The sequence below is a fragment of the Taeniopygia guttata genome, chromosome 2 (genome assembly GCF_048771995.1).
Source record: "Taeniopygia guttata chromosome 2, bTaeGut7.mat, whole genome shotgun sequence".
In the NCBI taxonomy this organism is placed as follows: Eukaryota; Metazoa; Chordata; class Aves; order Passeriformes; family Estrildidae; genus Taeniopygia; species Taeniopygia guttata.
In genome coordinates, this window is record NC_133026.1 from 34,850,397 (window position 1) to 34,869,249 (window position 18,853).

At 39.3% G+C, this 18,853-nt stretch overlaps 1 protein-coding gene across 1 annotated transcript in view; it reads left to right on the forward strand.

The window, feature by feature from the left end:
- The window catches only part of CHN2 (chimerin 2), a 159,112-nt gene that overhangs the window by 69,975 nt on the left and 70,284 nt on the right, over positions 1-18,853 (forward strand). The window contains exons 3-4 of the mRNA XM_030264906.2: positions 2,827-2,882; positions 18,345-18,376. Of these exons, the coding sequence (XP_030120766.1) occupies positions 2,827-2,882; positions 18,345-18,376 (88 nt within the window). The remainder of the gene's footprint in view (positions 1-2,826; positions 2,883-18,344; positions 18,377-18,853) is intronic.

Consider the following 18,853-nt stretch of genomic DNA (forward strand, 5'->3'; position numbering starts at 1 on the left):
AGCAGAAACAGCAGAGACCTCTCTAAAGGAAAACACAGCTTTTGGTAGGGTCGCACTGGCTTTGCTCCTTAATGCCTTAGTCTGGGAGACACTGCCTTCCTTGTTTTCCACTTAACTGAACTGCCACTGTTGTTTTACCTTTTCCACCCTTGCCTTGCTGTATGTCCTTACTGGGAATCCTTGGCAGCTGTGGTTCTGTCTGTCCGGCCCTTCTCTGTTGTTTGTTTCCCTCTGAGCTGCTCGATGTCCCTTACCACAGTGCCACTGGTGGTTTCAGTCCTTTCTCTGCTCCCAGTCTCTTTTCTCTCTCTCCATATAATGGTTCTCTGTCTCACTCCAGTTGTTCCACTGGTTTGTCTTTCTGTCAGTTTAATGACTATCAATTTAAAGCTAATATGGCCAAATCTGAATTTTTTGTCCTTCAGAAGAAACCATTTCCCATTTGCAGCATTTTAAATCTTAATCATGCTTGGGCCATTTCTCATCCAATATATTAGCATATAGTTTGTAATTATTTATTTGTATAGTTATAATCTTACCATGTTTTCTTCTGATATAGTTCTAAATCAGATATGTTTCTCAGTTCATATTATTGCACGGATTAATTACCCACCTCTCTCTGAGAATGACAGCAACCTTCTCCACTCTATTCAAAATGCAGTTGTTAAGATGATTTGTCTTCCTTGCACTCATGGTGCACTGATTTATCCCACTATGTCCTATAAACATCCATTTTTTTGTGTTTGCTTTCAGGTCTTTCATGTCTGTATCTGCCCTTTCCTGTTAATCATTCCTTCGTTTGTTTTGTGAAATGCTGACTCTTCTCCCCACATTGTTTCTTTGGTGTTGTCAGCCTCAGAGATCCTCTTGGTCATGTTAGAGAGCTCTTTGCTTTTTTTGTTTCTCAAAAATGTAGTACATCACAAGGCAGGATTCCTGTGTGTTCTTCAGACGTACTTGTTTTACATCACTCTTATCAAAGCTGTCTCTAGTAGAAAGTCCACTAGCTTAATTTGCCATGTCAGTCTATGTTTAAAAGATTTGATAATTGAAAAAATGGAATTTTTATGAAGTATGATTTTTCAGTTAAAATTCAAATTAATTAATTGGGGAAATAGGTAATTTACTTTAAATTAAAAGCAGTCATAATCTTGCCATATTTGGAATCCTTAGAGTTCCTTCTCTCCACTGGAAATGGGGGGAAGGAAAAAAACCTGTTATTTTCCTCTTGGATGTGTTTAATATTAAGCATCATTAACTTGCACAATCAGTGGTTATGGTCATATCAGACATTCAGAAGTTAATTCTAAAATCATGATATTGGGCTCTAGAATAATTAGAGGTTTAAAAACCAATCTGTGGATTTTGAACAAAATTTTCATGCATTGTTTGACAATTTATTCAGATCAACAAGTCATTTGATCACAAAAGAGCAGAAGTCTCTGAATCTTAGTCACATAATTACAAGAGGTAAGAAAGACCGTATTTATCATAGAGTTATCAAAATATTATCAAGTTATCATAAATCTTGTGCAAAAGTAGCAGGAGATCTGACAGTGCTGAATGATACAGAGTAAATCCAAAACCTTAGTAGAAATGTAGAGCTGGATTACATCCAGCAATAAAATTGGTAGGGAATATAAGAAATTATGAGCTGTCTTTCTGTGCCTCTCCAAGGAACCAGGGATGAAGGCTGGATTGGTTAAAGAACTTATGGATTTTTCCACTTTGATGTGAGCAGAAAGCAGGAGCCCCCAAAGCTTTCACCTCCCACTGAGTTTGTGTGACAGACTTGGGTGCAAGCTGAGGATTTCCCCACTTTCCAGATTTCCTTGCTCCTAGCCCCATTTAAAGGGAAGGTGCAGAAGATGGGGAAAGGTGCTGAGGGCAATAGGCTTCTGTGTTTATCAAACCTAGAGACATTTCTATTCCTCCCATAATCTACCACCTTCCAGGGCATAATTCTGAGCTTCACTAGCATTGTGAATGAATGTGTCCTGGAAACTCAGTCTTTTTAAAAAATTCACGGGCACGATAGGATCTTTCCAAATACAAGAAGGTCAGCATACAGAAGGCCTTTCTCGAGGGAGGCAATCCAAGCCTCTGGGATTTTTACTGGAGTTACAGAGAGACAGTCTGTCTGTGCTGGAATTGATTACTGTCATTGCATGTCAGCTTCTTCTCACGGCTCTGGAGTGGAAGAGAGGGAGAGGATCTCATTAAATACAAGCAGTGAAGAGTCTGGGGGCCAGGCAGCAAGTACCCCTAGCCTCAGGTCTCTCTCCTGCAGCCCTCAGAAGATTTGCAAAATTGATCCAGGGCCATTTGAATAGGGCATAATTGCTCTGAAAGGAATGTTTGCTTGTTCTTCAGTAATTGCCAGCATATCTTGAAATAAATTATGAGATTGTGATGAGCCCATTCAAAGGTATTGAACTTTTTCTTGGCCTATTCAAAAAACTGCTGGTGTTACTGGTAAATAATCTATTCTTGGGTTGTTACAGCATGGTATATGCAAAAGTGGGGTTTTATCCTGAGACAGACATAGTAAGTCTTTCTGGCTAGTTTTCCCTGGTATAGAAATGTAAAAACCAGTACAAAAGGATAATACTTCTAACAGTTAAAGCATTGATCACTTCAGTTAGTTTGCCCGTCAACAACCAATTTTCATATAAATTACTTAGACACACTGAAACACGTCATTTTGCTGTCATTGTCTTTACATTTGCATTTTTCTCTGCAGCCCCTGGCTAAAAAGACTCATCTGAATAAAAGTTTGTGTATGTTGCCATCTTCTAATGATCTGTACTTTTTTGTGTTTGACAGTGTATCAACTGCAACAAGAGGCACCACGTCCCAAGAGAATCATCTGTCCTCGGGAGGTCAGTACTTTTGCTCTACCTTGTTATATCTGATGAATTGTCAGCAACATATGATCACCAAAATATCTTTTGTACAGTCTGTGGGTGTTATTTGCTTTAACTTTTCTATGCCATTATTTTATATAATAATTTCCCTTAAAGTTGATTAATTAAAGCTGGATATTTGCTAATTAGGAATGGCAGCCTCATTCTACCATTAGAAGCACCTTCATTAGACAAGTGTTTACCCATCATTGCTTAGTATGCTTTTCTGTGTACTACCTAAAGTTTTGAGTTTCCTTGTCATGAAGGTGTATTTTTCTTCCTGCATCTGCATGGCAACGTCTGTGTGATATGTTTCAACATGATACACATAGCTTCAGTTTGTTGAATGCTTCCTGCCAACTATGTTCAAGTTAAAATACTGAAATGATATCCAGAGAGCTTCGTTCTCTCACAGAGACTTTGAAGATTACAGAATATTTAGAAATCTGCAGGGCTGCAGGTCTGGCTGAGTCATCTTGTCCCCTTGTTTCCTTCTTCTGTATTTATTTCTCCATTTCTACTTGCTTTAGTATGTCAGTTCATCACCCTGCATGGCACAGTAGTAACAGAAAACATGTAGATGTCTCTGCTCAATCAAAAAAAACTGCAATAGTTTTATCTCCTATAAGGTCAGGGACAAATTCTGTGCAAATAGACATGCAATACTAGCAGCAGAAGTACTAAACACATGAAGTGATTGCACAGGGTGTAAAAGATTATGTGCAGGAAGATAGAAACTGCAGCTCATCAGTGTGATGTTCAGCCCTACTCCTGGGCATCATCCTGAGCTCTGTCCTGCTTCCCACACTATGTGCCAATGAAAGCAGAGTCCTAGCACCTCTCAGACACTTACATACTGTCTCAAAACCCTTCTCTGTGAGGCAGGAGGTTTTGTAGCAAGGCACAGCTACTTCCTGGGTTCATCAAGAAAATCAATTACAAACCCAGGAATTGAGTACAGTTTACTTGAGTCTACCCCGAGCCTTAACTAAAAAAAACAAAGAAACCTGCACATTTCTCTCAAGTGCCGTCTACTAGTTGCAGGGCAGGGAGAAGAGGCTCTTGGCCTCAGCCTTCAAGTCCTGTCAGTTTGGGATGGTCTCAAGACATATACACAGGATGCTAAGAAGGACAAGCAAAACACCAGAGCGGGTGAACCCTCTGTGTCATCCTTTCTCCCTGTCAAAGACAAGGCTTGGGGAGAAGAAGCCCTCTGGGACTTCAGTGCACATGTGCTGACAGGTTTTATCAAGACCTTCCTCTCTGAAATCCTCATGCAAAGCAAAGGACAGTTAGGCCTCTGTGGCTGGTATTCTTTAAAGAGAAGGACAGTAAGACTTTTTACTGAATTAATATCACATAACAGATATCAAACTAGTCATGGTGTAGTTAAATATAACTTTTTTAAGGAACAAAATTAAAGTAAACAATTCATTTTCTTCCAGCACAGCCTTAGAGGAGTTTCTTTCTTTTCTTGATATAATAGTGTATCTGTTTTGCCTATTTCCTATTACCTATTTCATATTGAGACTACTTTGAGGAAGGACTTGTCTTTAGAAAAGCTGATTAGTAAGCACTGAATGCTTAGAAAACCATGTCTACAATATGAACTCATCTTTGTGGGAAAACAAGTTAATCTGTAAAAGTTTAATCCAAAATATATTATGCTGACTCAAATTTAAGCATTTTCTATTTTGCCTCCATGAGAGAAAATGTGAATCAAAGTAAAATAGCTGAAGTATTGTAGCTCAGTGGTATATGTTCACAGCCTAATTGCCAGAAACACAGATTCTCTGACCCAAGAGCCAAAAATCCACTATGACACTGCTGATGTGCATTATTTTTGCATATAGCTGGGAAGGTGGGGCAGATGGGATGTCCTGATACTTAGAAGATGTCAGTATACACAAATATGTGGTTCATATTATCAGTTTACATTATAAAGTAGAACTACACTGTGGTTTTATAGAGCATCACAGATCATTTTAGAGAGGAAATTCAGGACTCTGTTCCTCTGGCACCTATTACATTTTTCTTAGTATACAGTCTGTAAGGTGGATGTTTTGGGGTTATTTTTCTCAATTTTAGTTTGATTTCACTGTCATCTGATGATTTTACAGACTTGCTTCACTAAAAATGGTGTTTTATGAATACTGAGTTTGTTAGTTACATAGAAAGATCTCAAAATCTAATTTTGTGTTGTTTATTAATTAATAATAATTAATTGGAAATTACTATTGTTAGTTGTTTAGTACACAACTAAATGATGCTTATCCAGTATCTGGAGAGAAGGTGTCAGCAGGATGTGTGGTTGACAGAGAAGATTTGTTTCTCCATGTGCATATCATAGGAGGTGGACTTTGCTGAGGGTGTTCCCATGTGTAATATAGTATTCAAACTAATTCAAACAAACTTAGAAATTGGAAATAATTTGAAATACTTCATGCTTGTGGGAAGATGTCTTTCATAATTGGAAAATTCTACACTGTTTGCAAGGAAATTGAAGCATCTACTGCAAACCAAATCTGTAACAACACATAAACAAGGATAGGTTGTTTTTTTTCTTTCACCATTTAGCATTTTCATCATTCTCCATCTTTTCCATTGTCATCTTTCACATTCTCCACATTCATTTGCTCTTCCATTACTTCTCTGTTGCTCCATAGTCCATAGTCACAAGAGTTAGCCTCAGATCTCTGCACTTCTACCAACTAATTTATGCAGATTTCTTGATAAACTATACTGCAGAGACAGAAATCAACTCTCCTGATATGTGGACCACCAGACTAGAAGCTGGGACTGTAAATAAAACATGAACATTTATGTCTTTGAGCTTTGCTATCATGATTTGCCTCTTCTTCTTTTGGTTGCATAAATATCTTGTCAGCAAAAGCAATGGGAATCATATTGAATGAACCATTGAGGCTTCAGGTATCCAACATCTTTTAATTAATCACCACTGGCAGCGGACTAGTGTGAATATCCTACCTTCCCAATAACATTGGATTTCTGCCAATATCCTCATTTGTAACCATATTCCTTCCAGCAGTGTTTTAATGATTTAGCTTTTAAATAGAAAAAGTTCTGTTTAAAAGAGCTGCTCAGGTGGAGGAGTAGCTTTTAAATATTGAGTGGTGTGGTGATAGGCACCAAAGAATCCCATCCATGTTGTGAGGAAGTCATATTATAAGGTGTCTTTTAAAGTTTATTCTATAGAAATGCTTATGAAAAAATTACATTCTCAGAAAATAACTCAAGCTTTCCACTTCTTTGTTTTATTCAAAAGGAACATGCCAATGATTCCTAATTTTAATAAGTATTTCAGGAGTAGGTTATTCAAAGTTAAAATATCTTTTTAAGAAATGGAGGCTTTAACAAAGTAAAAGGATTAAGGAAGGAGGGTGACATTACTTTGGACTATTTTTGGTTTAAAAATAGGCACATTCAAAATTTTTTTCAAAGAAGGAATGAGTCTTACTCGTGGATTCTTGGGTTATTTGTGTAGAAATATTCATACCTGTGAATGGTATTCCCATTTTTTCCCAAGAAGTCCTTAATTGCTGATAGCAATTTTTGAGGCTGGTGAATTTGTCTGCATTAGACCTTCCACATTCCTAACAGTGCCTTGGCCAAGCCAGTGTCAGCATCACTGAGAAACTTGTCTAAATTTCCCTAGTGTAGACAAAGCCTTAGAGCCCTAACTTATATTATTGTGTAGAAAAATGTCAGTTAATTGCCTTCCTTGTCATTCTGAATTCCAAATAGGTCGTGTCAGAAGTGAGAGATTATTGTTTCTGCCTTTACAGCATAAAAATTATGGTTTCTTGACTAAAAACAAGTATGATTACAAAGGGGAGACTGTTCTCTGAAAAAAAAAAAAATCCCTTTTTCTTTTTGCTAAAGTCATTGTAAGAGATTAAAATAATGATGGCATATTAGAGTGTACTGCTGAGAGTCTTTAACTATCCAGAGGGTCAGAAACTGTTCTGACCCTCTGGGTATCCATTACCTGGATTTATCAAAACAAGTGTACAGGCAGTGGCATTTTGTGGAGCATAACTCTTTAAATGTTCACTTGCAGGTCTCTAAAGCTGTTGGCATCTTGTGCATTACCAGCTGCAAATATACAGGGTTATTGAACTTCTCCAAAACTGAACTTGGAAATTACTCTTTGCTCAGTTCTCCCCAAAGTTTCTTCTGAAGCATGGGATTCAAGCTGAGAACTATGCAATTAGAAGAGTATCATTTAAACAACTGTAATATTAAAAACACTGATACTTGTATCAGCCCTTCTTTCAGATGCAACAATACTTTATATTTGTACATTAGGAAAAGCTTGTGATCAAGCTTGTGAAAGCTTGAGCAAGGTTGTTAAAATTCAGCCTTAATAAGATATTTGAATAGTTTATCTGACTGGATAGTAAGTATTTAATCCTTGCAATAAGTCTTCCATGAATTCTCTTATTCTGCTCACTTACTGACCTTTAGAAGCTGAATATTTCCTCTTTGCCTCTGCCCTCATCTTTCTAAGAACAATTTCTATGCTGTGGTGAAGTATTAGAGAGCTGTAATAGGGCATTGAAATTGGCCATAGAATTGGTGGTAAATAATGGGAGAAAATGGGAATTTTCATGGCGCTTGTTCAAATCACTCTATTGCAAAAAGTCAGACACTGCCATGAGGTGTCTTTTACTGTCAGTCCTGAGAGCTTTTCTGAGATAATTCAGAATATTATATTATCTTTGCCTTAGAACTAGAAACCTCAGAACACACACAGTGACACACCAAGAGACCCCATTAGCCAGCAATTAAGTGAAAATTAGCAGAACAGTGCTGAAAACTGTTTGTGTTAATGAAAATATTTGTACACATAAGACTTAATGGGGCCTATATTTTCAAATTCTTATAATACTGCTGATGCTTTAATTGTTTATAATCCTCTTTATGATATAAACAAAGAGGACACAGCAGTAGTCTGTGGGCAAACGAAGCTAAAGAGCAGTTTTGAATAGACATTGACAAAAGGAGAAAAGTTCTTCAGCTGAAGCCCATAGCAAGGAAGTTGGAAGCCTGGCTGCACTGGTGGTGGCTGAGAATAGTTGAAGACCAGGAAGGGTGTTCAGTTTAACTGGTGCAGAGGGCCTGTGGAATGTAAAAATATATTGTATCCAGCATCCCTCTAAATTGTCTATCTGCAGGTTTTTCTACATAAATTTAAATTGTGGGTTTAAAATTTTACAGAAAAATGTTATTTTTCCATAGTACCTCCACAGTGAATTTTGCCCCACAGAATGCCTGTGATTTGCAGCTGGAGGTAAAGAAAGAAGGGGGCTGGAATATTGCTTGCCCAAAATTCCCTTGTATTCATCATATCAGAGAAATTTGCTGGTGCTTTTTTTGAAGGCATTTTAGTGACTGACAGGAAATCTCATCTCTCCTAGAGTCCATGAGCAGTCTCTCTCTGCTGCAATAGTGAGGTGGTGGAGCACTCAGACGAAGCCACATCATTCTCATTTTAACAGTCCATTGACTACTGAACAGACAAGAAAGCTTCCTAATTATTCTGCAGGCATGATAGTAAATATTTCATTTAAATAGTTACAGCTAAACAAAACTATAAGAGTTTTATCTGTTTCACTTGACTTTCCTCAGTTTTGATTTACTAATGGTCTAGGTTATGATTTGCAAATTAGACTAGTGCTCATCTTCATCAGAGGAATAGAGTATGAACCAGTATGTGCATTCATTGATCACTGTGAAATGGAATAGTTAAAACCATCCTTTTGGAAAACATGATGGCAAGCTCTAACTTGTTTGATGAGCACAAACTGTAGGTAGTTGACTTTATGGACTGATGAACGTGCTAATTATCCCTCTGGGTTTCCTTGAAATCTTTGCAAAGTTTCACGCTCCTTTCCATCACTCCTTGGGAGTGTGTGATGTGTGTGTGTCTGTGTTTGTGATTTTTTGCTATTCTCCTAGATTTTTATTTGCTTTTATATATCTTTGTAACATATCACTCTTCTAAGTTGGTTCTTTTTATGTAGACATGGTGTTGAATATAAGAAGTTTTCAAGCCAAAATAAATGAAAGCCTCTTTCATATCTCGACCTAGATAAAGTTTATCAGTAAGCCTACGTGTAGGTGAAAAAGCTATGTGCTTGTACAGGTTTACATACCTGTTCCTATTCAGGCCAGTATTCCTTGTGCCTGTAGAAGGGGGTCTTGCTGTCTTTGCTCTCGGACTTTGTGTTTGGTATCTTCTTTCAACTTTCAAAATGAGGAACTGTCCTGGTTTAACCCTAACCAGCAGCCAAACCTCACGCACCTGCTCAGTCACTGCCCCACCAGTGGGACTAGGGAGAGAATCAGCATAATAAAAAGAGAAAGCTCATGGGTTCAGATAAAGACAATTTAATAGGGAAAGCAGAAACTGCACACACAAGCAAAGCAAAACAAGGAATTAATTTATCACTCCCACAGGCAGGCAGATGTTCAGCCATCCTCAGGAGAACAGGGCTCCATCAGGTGTAACAGCTACTTGGGAAGGCAAACACCATCACCCCAAATGTTCCCTCCTATTTCCTTCTTCCCCCCACTTTATATACTGAGCATGATGTCACATGGCCTGGAATATCCCTCTGGTCAGTTGGGCTCATTTGTCCCAGCTGTGTTTCCTCCCAGTTTCCCGTTCACCCCAGCCCCTCACCAGCATGGCAGTATGAAAAGCAGAAAAGGCCTTGGCTCTGTGTAAACCTTGCTCAGCAGTAAAAAATATTCTCTGTGTTATCAAATACGTTTTCATGACAAATCCAAAACATGGACTCATACCAGCCACTGAGAAAAAAATTAATTCTACCCCAGTCAAAACCAGGAACTCAGAGTGTTGAGCAACTGATGAATTTGTATTTCCTAATATTAATAAATATAGAAACTCTGCACATCTCTCCATCTTCCTTCCTATACTTCCTGTACATGTATGTATATAGCTAAAGACAAGAATGATCAAATCAGTCAGTTGCACACATCTTTTTGGAACTGTGGACTGTCGTGGTATGCGTCATAGGAATGACCTGAGTGCTTCTCAGTTGTTACAGAAGGATCCAGAGCATTGATGTGGCTTACTGCATTTATCTGCTGCTGCTGGGGATATTTTTCTTCCCATTTAAATGACTCAACAGATCATTCTTGAAAAAAAGGAGCATAGTTTAAATGTCATATTAAAATTTTTCATCCTGCATTTAGGGTAACATTGATATTTCTTTTACATTTAATGATGCCCTTACTGAGTGAATGGAAGCAGCACAACAAAATAGATGATTCCTGCTTTTGCTGTTGAAATTGTTTTAACCTGACCCTGTGTCCCCTGACTGTTTAGCAGCAGCCTCCTTGATGAAGATTTATTTCATTTTATTTTAGTTCATGTTCAGGGGACCATTATTTTCCTTACTGCACGAGAGAATATTTTTATTTTCTTTTCCTATTCAATCTTGATCTTTTCTGTTTGAGCTGAGTATATATAGAAATATTTTATGGTTTAGTAGCAATAGAAATGTCCATTTTGGGAAAGATTTTTGTTACCTTCTGGAGTTTATAGTGTTTTGTCTGGTGTATTGATTATTGGCTGCTGGTTAGCTTGTTCAAGGTCATAGAAGGGAGACAAACCTGAGTTAAAAATACCCTCAGAAAAGATGGCTTAAAGCAGCTCTTTTGAAAATTTGGTACAAGCAAGTAAGTAAACAAATGGTATAAAATATTTGAACATAATTTGCCTTTAAAAATGGTAGAAATAACCTTGACTGAATGGAAATCAACCTGCAGTTAAGTGCTACAGCAACAGTCACATCTGCAGAGCTTCCTGTGTTTCATTGCTATGTGTTACCCTTCTGCAAAAGAGTCATTATGCATTTTGCCTTCTCTGTAGGTTGCAGCATGCCATCAGAGCAGAGATGTGCAGCTTTGAACAGCAGTTAATAAAAGCATTCTTTGTGCTCTTCACTCTTGTCTTATATTATTTTACATTCTTTCTAGTGATGAAGAACACTCCTCCCTTCTCCCTGGCACTGTAAATTTTTCCACAGAATTATTTTGTTAGAAGATACCAAACACAATTTGGCACTTCATTATGATGATGATGGATTTAAACTGGCTTCTGTTATTTAGTTAAGTGATGACAAGTTTATCACTTGAAGGCTTGACTTTCTCCTGCAGAACAGCTCTCTTGGTGCCTTGCCTTCTCTCCTGAGAACCCCATAGATGTGGGCAGAGTATTATTGTTGTTTTATATGTGATTTTTACAGCCTATTCAAGTCTGATCCTTGCTTCTCCCTATATCCTGAGAACAGTCCAGGCAGAGATGAGGAATAGGCTGGACTGTGCTATCTTAAGGCCAGAAGCAACTCAAGATGTTGTCATCCCTAGGTCAAGAAGATCTTTGCATGTTCTTTTCTTAAAGCCTTGAAAAAGGCTTCATGAGGATTTCTTGACTGCCTCTAATTATTTGGTTAGTGTTTAATTATTTTTTACCTTTTTTCTTAGTTCTATCTTCTTTTTTAGCATTTTAAGCCTATTTCTTCTGGTCACATTTAGTCAGCACACAGACAACAAATTTATTTCCTCTGGAAAGCAGCTTTCTTTGTACCTTTCTGCAACAGCCCCTTTCTGTCTTCTTTAGGCCAGTCTTTCTTCATGTCTTTTCATGGTTCCTCACTCCATTTGTTTGCTCCAGTCCTTTAGAGGTGATGCTGAAACCACATTATTCCATCTAGAGACTTTCTGAGTGGACATCACAAGGAGAGGATTATTCTAAGGTGTCTTGTCAGCTGCATTCTTGGGTTTGTACCTCAGTATGACATTCTGGGTTTGGCAGTTTTTGCTACAGACAGCATCCAGTGATTTAAGTTCATTTATCGATCCATAATGATGTGATTGTTATGATCGTGAAAATGATCTGATCCTTTTCTGCAGAGATCTGTCTAGTCATTGACCCTCTGGTGTTTTGAGTGGATTTGACATCTTGCTCCCAGCTACTTTCCTGGAGGCACTGTAATCCCTTGCTGTCTTGTGGCTAAATGTGCATCCTTGAAGTGGCCATAAAGCTGGCGTCTCCGTGGCTCTGTGACTGACCGATAAAAGGAGATGCACACTTTCAAACCATTCGTTCACCTTTCTCTCTGCACAGCTTCTGGCACTTGGGCAGTGCGGGTGGAATATGTTCTGGGGACCTGGGCGTTGCTGGTTCTTTCTGAGGAATGCCTTTGCTCCTCCCTCACCACACAAAGTACTCAAAGAAACATACTCAGGAATGTCAGTGTCAGTAACATTGACTGAAAACCTTAAGGGGAAAAAAACATCTTTTGGTTATGTAGGGTCACTTTAAGTTCCACATCTGGTCTGTCATTGGCTGGAGAATAGAGATGTTGTGTTGCTGCTATTGCTGCTGACAAAACTGGCAACAGACTTTGTGGTGTTAAACATTTTGCAAAACTAAGGGTTGTTTCTCTTTGAAAACATTGGTGCCAGAGAGTCTGATAAGGTAATAAAGGGAAAAAATGGTTAAAAGTTAAAAGAAAGATAACTATTTCCCTTCCAAAATAATGTTTTCTCAAATTGCTTAAGAATCATTGGTGTGAAGTAATTTGCCCTATTTGGAGACAATTTTAGACATTGCTAATTGATCTAAGTATAATTTTTCCTTTAAAAATGTAGAGGGAAAAAAGGGTTTTATAGGAGTGATGAAATACAGCATAGTTTTCCTTCATTCCATTTAATAGGGGCTTGCAATTTCCCTTAATCCATTTTGGTTGTTGATTGTAGGTATAAAGTTTGCAGTGGACTTAGGATAAATCTGCCAAAAGCTGAACAATACAGACAATAAACTCCTTTTCTTTACAGTCTGTTTTTTACTGGGCTTGTCTTGAAAGCTTCTCTTCCAACCCTTCTATTTCTCTTTATGTCAAACTGAGCTGAAAAACATATTTATATCCAGTCAACCAGAGTTGCTGAAAAATAATTAGGATTGTTCCAAACAGAAAATATATCAGATTAAACTTCCTTTGGGAAAATGCCTCACTGCCTGTGCTGAGTAAACACACCAACATTATTAACTGGTGGATCCTGTTTCCCTGTTCTTTCTGTATTTTGAAGAGCAGAGAACCAGGTGCAGCTACCCACCTTATTGTTTCTTTCTGAAACAATATTTATATTCTCATCATGGATGTATTAAGGTAGTGGCTGAAATGGGTCCACAGTACACAATGTTATACTGTGCTGGCCCTTCTGACTTCGAGAATTGCTGTCCTGGGGGGATTTCTAAACTCATTCCAGCATTTCTGGATTTGAGTTCTGGCCACTGGATAAGGAAATATGTCTCGTGCAATGAGGCTGAAGAGAAATTAATTTTTTCTGAAATTAGGGTTATTTTATTTCTGTGGTAGTACTTACACAGAAAGAATTCTTCAGGGTATCTTGAATTCTTCAGTGCAGTGTGGCTCGGATGTCAATGCTTGCAATGAAAATCTGTCACATTGGGGATGCTCACCTCCTGCCTGCATGGCTCCCAGTACTTCTGTGATGAGTTAACTTGCAGAGTGGTATGGGATTTTAATACAATAATCTGCACATTAGTGGGAATATGTCATGCTAGGGCTAAACCATCCCGGTTTAGCCCTAGCTAAATCCCAGTGCATTGAAATTTAGTAAACTTTGAAATAATGTAAACAGAGTATATTGAATTAGCTCAGATAGCTAGTTCATTTTAAGAAGTTTTATTTTCTTCTCAGTGTTGACATCAAATCCAAGTACAGCCTTGAAGGATATGCTGTAACATTGTAAAAAATAATGTAAAACTAGACTGAGCAAGTAATGGGTTTTTGGGGGGTGGGGAGAGGCAATCAGGTTTGAGAGGCTGGCAGTCAAGGCTGGAGTATGCAGAGTATCTCAAACACAAGCTTCCAAAGGCCTTTGTAGAGTGCCAGGAGAGCTGTGCAGGGTTTCATTTCTCTTTGAGCATGCATTGAGATTAGATGTCATTGAATGTTGCTGGCTTTGTAAGATTACTGGATTAGTAGTGATTTAGGTTGTTTTACCATACATCTTATTTCCTGATCAATGTGACATGAGTTTTAAACAATTTTGGCATTCACTGGTGTTTCACAATTTGTACAACTATGAATTTCATTAGTGATTTTCAGCATATTCCCCATGGTTTCTGGAACAACGGCCAGAAATGCCTGCTCTGGAAGAACATTTTTGGTTTGAAATTGGCAATAATGCCTTGTTTTAAGCCAAAAAATTATCATCTCACATTTGGATTGAAAGCTGCCACATACTTTTAGTGGAGAGGGAGAAACCATGTAATTTATCTTCTGTATGGGGAAAGTAAAAGCAAGCTGTGATGCTCTTCAAGGCAAAATATGTTTTCACTTGTGAAGAGCTGTAATTTGCCTTATGTAATTTTCCTCATTTTTGTACCTTGTTTTTGTCTGTTAGCATAAGGATCCATAATGATTCGAACCCTCTGATCTCTCCCCTTGTTCCTTGTTTAGGGAGTTAAGCATCAGAGCCAACTGGTTGCCTAGGAAAGGTGGCTCTTTTTTCACCTTTTTTCAGCAAGGAAATTGTGAGGGCTATACTGAAAGTGACGTAAGTGTTCTTCATGAGCACTATCTATGCAAAAAAACCCATAAGTTGTCTGTTCTCAGAACAGGGCTGATTGTTCTGGGCTCCTACCACCAGGAAATAGTCACTTCCCTACCTGTGGATTTTCTTCTCTTTCTGCTGCTGAGAGTTCTTTCAGGTGGATCTGCTTGACTTTGTGTGTGCAAGCCCATTTATAACAGGAAAGAAAAAGCTAATCCCAACTGAATTTCAGTCACCTTTGCCTTCTGGAATATATAGAATTTCCCTTGAAGTTTTTACAGAGTCTGCAGTCGGCACAAAACAGACCTACTGGCTCCTTTGATATTTTTAAGCCTCTGCTTCATCAATTGTGCAGGCTTTTGGTTTATTTCCAAGTTCAGTCCAACATTCTGGTTTTGTTGTAGAGACCCTGATGTTATTTTTGATCTTTTATCTTGCTCTAACTTTGTTTCCTTGTGTTTGTTCCTAGCCATAAATTTGGTTAGGACAGAAATTATGATTTCAGGGCAAAGGTTCCAGTAAGCACAAGAGGGGATTTTTAGATTCTGAGGCACCAGGATGGTCTGACAGATCAGGAGCTTCATTTCAGGAAGTACTACAGTGTTTTTCCTGTCTAAAGCCAAATACTGAAGTTGTGGTGATTTTAGACATGTGAATGCTAAAAGATGTTGGAGTGAAGGTTTCTGTTCTATGGAATAGGAGGAAGAAGAGGGAAATAGAGAGACTTTGTGTGGATTCTCAGTAGAGCAAATCTTTTAGCTCATGAACAGCAGGGAAAGTGGAAATCACATTATCCAGTGGTTCAGTCAGTTGCTAGTCAAATGATAAAAATTTCACAGAAAAGTTTGTATTTTTGCATAAATAGTGTGAGAAGGATGAAAAAATGTGCCTCTCTTTGTTCAAGAAGTTATTTCCAGATTGCTTATATATATTATATATATATATTGCTACATATATATGCATATATGGGGGAACCCATAAGCTAATTTCAAAGGTGTGTCCGAGTAACTCTTTCATTTTCTAAGGTAGATTGAAAGTGTTGGGGTTTATTCTGTATATTAATGCAATCAATGTAAATTAGTGTTTTTAAATAGAAGCAGATTCTGACTACTAAATGAAAGTCATGCTTTACTTCTTTTGTCTAAGTGTTTTATTTGGCAGTTTTCAGTGTACTGAGTAGCTTTTGTTTCCATGAAAGAGAACATTGCCTGTGGTGGTCTTATGTAACCCAGCTTCTGCTACCCAACTTTTAATTGAGTTTCCAGCTAAATCTATGCTTTAAAGGGTTATTAAGGTCTATAAGGATGGCAGGAAGGGTTGAAGATGGACGTATGAACAACCTCCTTTCAGAGGCAATATGTCTTTTGTTGATTATTTTTTTACTTAGAAATAGAAAGTTAAATTGAATTAATGCACTTTCTTCTCAAGTTCCCGTATATGCACATAGAAACACAGCACCTGCACTTGGCAATTCCTTTGATTTTGCTCTCTCTTCAGCTCTGTGTATTCTTTTCTCTCTTATTCCTACCCCTCTGAGCTCAGAAATGTTTGTATCAAGGTATTATTCCTGGGCAGGAGTTCCAAGGGTATGATACTGCTATTGTTAGTGCCGTGCTCGAAGAGAAATGCCGAGCTGGGAAAGAAGCACAGTAAGGACTTGATTGAACTCCCATAGGGCTTCCATTGAAGATTCTCATTATCTTGTACAGACTTTTGTTCATCTTGTGCTGTGTTGTAGCCCTAGTGACTGCAGGGTAGAAAGTCAGCTGCTTCTCTTCAGTGCTTGGCATGTAGAATCAAAAATGTGACAGTTAGGCATTTGCTATTCGGAAGAAAAAAAAAAAGTAAAAAGAAAACCTTTGCCAATTAAAAGTTTTTATGAGTGAAATAATAAGAATTCATGAAAACAAGAACAAGAGCACTTGTTTCCAGTCAGAGAAATGGAGGGAAAATCACAAAATGGGTTTTATGTTAAAGAATTAAGCAGTCTTGAAACCGCAATTTGTCACACATGTGTTAGCATGTATGAAGCAGTAATTCCACTGATATAGACATCTTCATGGAGATAGGCAGAGCTCAGATAATCTTCTTCCATAATTTGGAGACTTTATGTGTCTCTTAGAGGAAGTTCTGTCTCTCTTATTGATGAAGGCACAGCCTGAAGCTGCAGCCCAGCGAGATGACACTGTTAATCTGCTCTGCAGCTGGCGGGGGAGCGGCTCCTCCTGCAGACCCCTGGGCGCGGATGCGTTCGTGATTAATGATCCCGTTGGTGATGCCTGGCGTTACCGATCCCATAGGTGATGCCTGGCCCTTACCAATCCCGTTGGTGATGCCTGGCGTTACCGATCCCGTTGGTGATGCCTGGCGTTACCGATCCCGTTGGTGATGCCTGGCGTTACCGATCCCGTTGGTGATGCCTGGCGTTACCGATCCCATTGGTGATGCCTGGCGTTACCGATCCCGTTGGTGGGGCCTGGCCATTACCGATCCCGTTGGTGATGCCTGGCGTTACGGATCCTGTTGGTGATGCCTGGCGTTACTGATGCCTGGCGTTACTGATCCCGTTGGTGATGCCTGGCCCTTACCGATCCCGTTGGTGATGCCTGGCCCTTATCAATCCCGTTGGTGGGGCCTGGCCCTTACCGATCCCGTTGGTGATGCCTGGCCCTTATCAATCCCGTTGGTGGGGCCTGGCCATTACCGATCCCGTTGGTGATGCCTGGCGTTACCGATCCCGTTGGTGATGCCTGGCGTTACCTATCCCGTTGGTGATGCCTGGCATTACCGATCCCGTTGGTGATGCCTGGCCCTTACCGATCCCGTTGGTGATGCCTGGCCCTTACCGATCCCGTTGGTGATGCCTGGCCTTACCCATCCCGTTGGTGATGCCTCGCGTTACTGATCCCGTTGGTGGCGCCTGGCGTTACCGATCCCGTTGGTGGCGCCTGGCCGCTAATGATCCCCGGCCGGGCCGCGTTAATTGGGGCGCCCCCGGAGCGGCCCCGAGCCAAGGCTGGGCGGGCAGCGCCCCCTGCCGGCCCCGCCGCGGGAGCCGCCGGGCAGGGACGCGCACCGGGAGCGGCACCGGGAGCGGCACCGGGAGCGGCACCGGGAGCGGCACCGGGAGCGGCCCCGGGAGCCGGGAGCGGCCCCGGGAGCCGCCGTGCCGCGCCTGCCCAGACCCCGCGGGTGACAGGCTGGCGTCCCTGAGATTTGCTTCAAACATCTCTGAAACGATTAGCAGTCTTCCCGGTCAGGCCCGCAAAAGCTTAAGACTTCACGGAATTTAGGACTAGGTCTAAATACATAAAATCTTGGTTCTTTTCCAAGGATATTAAACGCTTTGGTTTGGGTCAGTTGCCATATAAAGGCAAAAAATGTATATAAATGTCTATATTATATGTAGTATATATACCTTATGCCTATGTAATATAAATAAAGGCCATACAAATGCATACAAAGGGTATATAACAAAAATACATTATAAACACTAGATTTGCAAAACTGCAGTGAAATATTCTTTGTCTGTTTGGTCAGATTTCATGCAATTATGTGTAATTCTATTTTTTTGACCACTGATGTTTTCCCTTGCAGAAATATATTAATAAAACCACCTCTTCTGTTTTCATTTTTTTGTTCTTTTGTGTAATGTTCCAGTCACACTTTTGAGTCTACAGAATATTATAGCCTAGATGGGTGCAGTAATCTTCTTTATTAATCAAGAGTAATTTATTTTTATGTAGTTTATTTAGAATTATATTTTTAATACTTTTTTTTCTTTCTTTCAAAACTTAGGTGGAGAACAGACCAAAGTATTATGGAAGAGAGTAAGTGTTTTGCTCTTTTAAGTGTCTCTTGGGTATATTCAAAAGTTGTTACTCTAGAACTAAAAAAAAAAAGTACAATGGAGGTCTAATAAAATATTTTATTTTACCTTTTGCTTTAACTGGCAACCAAATACAATGAAAGTCTAATAATATAGCTGTGTCACAGTCCATTGCTGCTGAGCACAATCCTTGGATGCTGTTGTGTGAGCTTGTATGTTTATTTTACTTCTCTCAGGAGAGTCTTAAGCAAAAAATGTTGTCTGGGGTATTCCTTCCTTTTATTTTAGTTGTTGTTTAAACCTGCTAGTGGTTCTGCTCTGGCCTGGGAATGGGAGAAGCAGCTTATCTCTCTCACTGCTTTTTTTTGTATGTTCCTATGCTTTCACCACCCTATTGAGTTCTGGAAGTATGTGTACAGTGCTGCTTGTGTGCTGTTCTCCCTACTAAAGTTACAAATACCCAAAGAAGAGGCATATT